Here is a 5,567-nt window from a genome sequence, read left to right on the forward strand (position 1 = left end):
GAGGGATTAATTCTTTCTTCTCTAGTACTAGCTTACTGCGGTTGGTTCATTCGTTTTAGTTTTATGTGCACATTGGCTTCGAATTTAATTATGTTTGAACGATGCTTTTTTATTTGTATATCGCGCTGGGCTGTTATTGAAAACAATATTTGTATTGATAGAAGTGTGAAGTTGTTCAAAGTATGGTTGTGGTGTCCTTACACGTTTCGACCTAGGGTTCAGCCGATGGTGGTTGTATGAGCCCCCTGGGAGCTCTTATTCCAGGCCAAAACCATGGAATTGCTGCTATAATGCTCACACATGCCAACCCATGTAGCTCTCGGCTAGGCTCTCTGCTCACCTCGGCTTGCTTAGCTTTTTTTCCTGCTAGCTCAGAGATTAGTTATCTTTTTCTATTTAAAAATTCAGTCAAATCAAAAGATGGCATAGATTTTTCAAAAATGTGTTAAATAAAAAAAAGAAATTCTGCAAATTTAGAAAAGGTTCCTGAATTTAAAACAATGTTCGCATTGAAAAAAAGGTTTGTAAAATTAAAAATATTGATTAACTTTTTTAAAACGTGATAAATTAAAAATATTCATGAATTTAATAATATTATTGGATTTTTTAGAAAAAAATTCATGAATTCAAATGTGAAACAAAAGATAAGAATAAAAAATAGAAAAGGAAAAAATGAAAAAAAAGAGCATGAAAACCAGTAAAGAAAACACGAAAAAAAGTAAAATGCAACTCAATATTTTCTGTAGCCTTTTCTGAACAAGAAAAACTTTCAACGCGTTACGGTGATGTAGATGTGCATTACTCTCAATGAGCGACACCCCCCCTTACAAGCGGGGCTCATAGCGACCCTACAACCCCATGCATCATAAGGCTTAAAATCAAGGGGACTTAGTATCTTATGAATAAATTGATAGGTTCCAAACTATTAAAAATAGATTGATAGGTTGTTGTTAGGGTTCAAAGAAATTGGAGGGTTTTTGTTCGTATCCAGACACTCAAGATAAAGTATCCCTCAATTTTTTAGGATATTCAACCAATAGCTTCGAAAGTCAATACTACAAAGTGAAGAAGACTAATCCCGCCTCTCGCGAACTCTCAACTAGGGTTTCCATGCCTCTCATTGGCGCTGCCACCGGTTCACCTCATCTCCTATGGGCTATGGTCTTTGAACCATGGAGGCGGAGTGGATCCTGACCCTAGCCGGCGGGAAGGCTCTGTTTTTTAGCTGTTTTTCAATTTTGTTAGGGTTTGTGTCATATGCTCGAGAAGGCGAGGCGACGGCGGCTTCTTGAAGATGAAATAAAATTCTTTCCGCCTAGCCACCATCCCTCATCGGACGGTGTGTGGACATGTGTCTTCGGCGGAGCTCGTGGGATCCAGTAGGCGTTTGTCTTCTGTGAATCCGCCTGGATCTAGTCTTCGTTCGTCTATGTCTGTGCGCCTGCAGGTTGGATCTTTTCAATCTATACTTCTTTTCATTAGCGGCGGTTGCTGTTTTTGTGCGTTGGTTACGTAGGGTCTTAGCACGACAACTTTTTTTTTTGCATGACGACCTACCGACTGTCTACTACAACAATGTTTGTTCAATTTCGATGAGGGAAAGGCAGTGACAACGGCGCGCCTTCAGCTCGCTCCAGTGATTGTAGTCGTTGCTAGGTGGTCTACGGACATGGATGTAATTTTTATTTCTGATGTTCTTTATACTACCTTAAAAGTTGATGAATATATCGAAAGTTTTTTTTACTTCGAAAGTCAAGAAGGCAGAAAAAAAGAAGAAGGGGGAATTGGCGTACCAGATCAACCATCCTCATTCTGTCCACCTGACTCCACTCTTCCCAAGTCCACGATCGAGATGAGAAACCAACAACTCCTCGCCCCCATGTCATGTTTCTAGCACACACACTGCCACTATCCCAGTAGGCAGCAGCTGCCACTATCCCAGTAGGCAGCAGCTATTAAACCAGCTCACACACATCCCACCCAGAAAAACCGAAAAGCAGAGCCGCTCCCCTGCACTGCACGGCGCACTGCTCCATTCCTCCTCGTCCTCCTCCTTCAATGCTGGCCACGGTTCAAACCTCCCGGACAATAACTGCGCCGCGCCCGTACTAGGTAGGGAGCACACTTCAAGTGCTCGCCCACCATGCCACCCCACTCCCACGCCCGCCGCCTCGTGCTCTTGCTGCTGCTGGTGTTCTCCACCACGGCTCCCGACCCCGTCTCCTCTTCTTGCGCCGGCGGCGCACGGGACGACGCGGCGATCGTCGCGGCCGCGTTCCGCCACGTGCGCAACTTCCGGCCGCAGGCCGTGCCGGCATGCCGGCCCGTCCGCGAGCTGCGCCTCCCGTCGCGGAACCTGACGGGCGCCGTGGCGTGGGCGGCGCTCGCGAACCTCTCCGCCCTCGCCGCGCTCGACCTCTCCGGCAACGCGCTCCAGGGCGCCATCCCCGGCGGCTTCTGGCGCGCGCCGGCGCTCCGCGCCGTCGACGTGTCGCGGAACCAGCTCGGCGGCTCGCTGCGGGTCGAGCCCAACACGCGGCTGCTGTCCCTCAACGTGTCCGGCAACCGCTTCACCGTCGTCGCGGGCGTCGACGGCCTCCCGGGGCTCGACGCGCTCGACGTGTCCGCGAACAGGATCCGCGCGGTGCCGCAGGGGCTGAGCCGGCTGACGCGATTGCGCCGGCTCGACCTCTCCCGGAACGCGATGCGCGGGAGGTTCCCCGGCGACCTGCCCCCGCTCGATGGACTCCGCTTCTTGAACGTCTCGTACAACAACCTGTCCGGCGCGGTGAACGCCAGCGCGGTGAAGAGGTTCGGGCCCTCGGCGTTCGTCCACGCCGGCAATGCTTCGTTGGTGTTCTCGAAGGACTCCCCTGCGCGGCCCAGGCGGCCTCCGCCGCCACCGCGAACAAATGGAAAGAAGGATCACGCGAGGACGGCAAAGAGCACGGCAACGAAAACGAAAAGGAAGAAGCATCTGGGCGTGGTCGCCGTGGCGATCGTGTGCGGGGTGGCGTCCGTGATCGTCCTGCTCTGCTTGGTCGGATCCGTGGCGTGCGGGGTGGTGAGGTGCCGGAGCAGGAAGCACGGAGACAAGGAGGCGGAGGAGAAGAAGGTGCAGTGGGGCGAGAAGGAAGAAGACGAGGTGGTTGTGGCGGCGGCAGCAGGAAAGGGGGCATCGGCCGCGCCGGTGGTGCTCTTCGAGCGGCCGCTCATGGAGCTGACGCTGGCCGACCTCGCCGCGGCCACTTCCGGCTTCGGGCGCGAGTCCCAGCTCGCGGAGCGCGGTGGCCGCAGCGGCGCCGCGTACCGCGCCGTTCTGCCCGGGGACCTGCACGTCGTCGTGCGCGTCGTGGAGGGCGCCATGGCCGGGGTCGGGGAGGACGACAACCCGGCCGCCGCGGCCGCGGCGTTCCGGGAACTCGCGCGGCTCCGGCACCCCAACATCCTTCCGCTCATCGGATACTGCATTGCAGGTGAGTGCAAATTTACTTTGGATTCTTTCTTTCTTTTCTAGTTGGAGCAGTTAGGTTCGGTGAGCAGAGCACCATAAAAGTGTTGGCTTTTGAAATTCGAACGCCGGCCATTGATTGCAGGGAGGGAGAAGCTGCTGCTGTACGAGTACATGGAGAAAGGCGACCTCCACCGGTGGCTGCACGAGCTGGAGCTGCCGGCGGGGCGGCCGGACTTGGACGACACCGGCGGCGACATCTGGGAGGCGGCGGAGGACAGGCGGTCGATATCCGACTGGCCGACGCGGCACCGGATCGCGCTGGGCGTCGCCCGGGGCCTGGCGTTCCTGCACCAGGGGTGGGCCGGGTCCGGCCGGGCCGTGGTGCACGGCCACCTGGTCCCGACCAACGTGCTCCTCAGCGACGACCTGGAGCCCCGGATCTCCGACTTCGGGCACCTCAGCGGCGGCGACGGCGACGACAACGCGACGCCGGAAGCGGACGTGTACGGGTTCGGCGCGCTGGTGCTGGAGCTGATGACGGGGCAGGCGAGGTGGGACGAGGCGTCGGTGAGCTGGGCGCGCGGGCTCGTCCGCGACGGCAAGGGGCTGGACATCGTGGACCCGCGGGTGCACGGCGGCGAGGCGGCGGAGCGGGAGATGGTGGAGTGCCTGCGCGTGGGGTACCTGTGCACGGCGCACTCGCCGGACAAGCGGCCGACGATGCAGCAGGTGGTGGGCGTGCTCAAGGACATCCGGCCTCGCCCGCTCGACGGCGGCGGCGACGCGTGATCATGCCATGCACTGCCAGTGTGCCGCGTGTGAACTGCGTGCGTGGCTCTGCCAGCCACCATCACATGCCTCCGCTCGAGTGCACCAGCACCATAGTACACGTCACAGCTTTTCCTTTTTCTACTGTATGTATGATCGGCAGGCCTCGTACGATGTGCAGTAGCGGTGGCGATGGGGAACATTTGATTTCAAACCATTTCTCACATAAATGCGTTCCCGCCATTGAATTGCAAAAGCTTGCACCGCAGGAGCATGAACACCGTAAATGCGTTCCCGCCAAAATCATGGAGAAAAGAAAACATCCGACAATAACCAACGGGTGGTATCACTTAGTATCCAAGTTCCAACAGGATTAGGAGGAACAAGAGAAGGTGCATCGTACTGCTACCTGCATGTGGAATCCATATGGCGTGGTACAAAAGGTGAGATCGAGATCGAGGTGGGGAGGACGTAGGCAGACATGCTTTACGAGTATGGAGTGGCAAGATATTGCTAAACTAGCAAAAGAAGATGTAAAACGAACATGGGTTAGTGGAGAGGAATGCGAGGTTGTTAAAATGTTTGTAAGGCTGGGAGTCAGAGATCGATCTCACTGGGGTTGGTTAGCCGCCTCGGCGCTTTTAGGTTTGTGAGGCCACACCACACATGTACGCGAGAGTACAAATGGTCAAGAAAGGGCTGGATCTTGTCGGGTTGCCGCTGGATCCTTGTGGGGAGGGACAGTTCAGGTCAGCGATGAGGTCTTGTTGGCTTGCTTCCACCGGTAGGTAGCAGGCACAGTGGCGATTCTGTCACGATGCGGGTGTGGGTCTAGGAGAGGAACGACTAAGTTGGAAGCACACCAAAGATGAAACTGTGTAGTACGTAGTACGTGTCTGTCGTGACTTCTCGGTTATTGCAACGTAAAAGTCACTTCTTCTCGAAAAAATAAGTCGAAGAGTATGGAAATGGAGCATTGCTACCGTAGAACCATTGTTCTACGGCGTTGGGTTAAAAAAAATTGGAGCATTGCTGCAATAGTTCGTGGCGGCAGCCTGGTGGAAGATGCTGGTGTGTGTTGGCGTCGAGACTTGTGTGGCGATGATGGCGGGCGCGGGCGATGTCGGAGGCGCAACAATGGTTGAGGTTGTCAACTCGTGTTTGGCATGTCTGCGGGACTTTCTCCCTTTGTTGTTGCAAAGTCAGAGTTGCAGCGGCAGGGTCCCGGTGGCGACAATGGCAGGCAGCGGGTGGTTTGTTCGACGATTTTTCATGGCGATAGCCTTAGTCGGTTCTCATTCGTTGCTCTCCATTAGAGTAGAAGCTACGTTGTCCTCCTCGCGGC

The 5,567-nt window shown here is 54.9% G+C and overlaps 1 protein-coding gene across 1 annotated transcript; it reads left to right on the forward strand.

The window, feature by feature from the left end:
- The first annotated feature begins 1,907 nt into the window (after nt 1-1,907).
- Nucleotides 1,908-4,452, forward strand: LOC125519799 (calmodulin-binding receptor kinase CaMRLK). The gene is made up of 2 exons (XM_048684567.1): nt 1,908-3,476; nt 3,597-4,452. Exons 1-2 carry the CDS (start codon nt 2,144-2,146, stop codon nt 4,241-4,243), a joined length of 1,980 nt encoding a protein of 659 aa, XP_048540524.1. The 5' UTR covers nt 1,908-2,143; the 3' UTR covers nt 4,244-4,452.
- The last annotated feature ends 1,115 nt before the right edge of the window (nt 4,453-5,567 follow it).

The sequence above is a fragment of the Triticum urartu genome, chromosome 7 (genome assembly GCF_003073215.2).
Source record: "Triticum urartu cultivar G1812 chromosome 7, Tu2.1, whole genome shotgun sequence".
Classification (NCBI taxonomy): Eukaryota; Viridiplantae; Streptophyta; class Magnoliopsida; order Poales; family Poaceae; genus Triticum; species Triticum urartu.

Bases quoted from the DNA above. Each gene is read 5' to 3' on its own strand.
- LOC125519799 (XM_048684567.1), top strand. From the start codon at position 2,144: ATGCCACCCCACTCCCACGCCCGCCGCCTCGTGCTCTTGCTGCTGCTG. The intron at 3,477-3,596 runs GTGAGTGCAAAT...CATTGATTGCAG, and splicing joins CATCGGATACTGCATTGCAG to GGAGGGAGAAGCTGCTGCTG.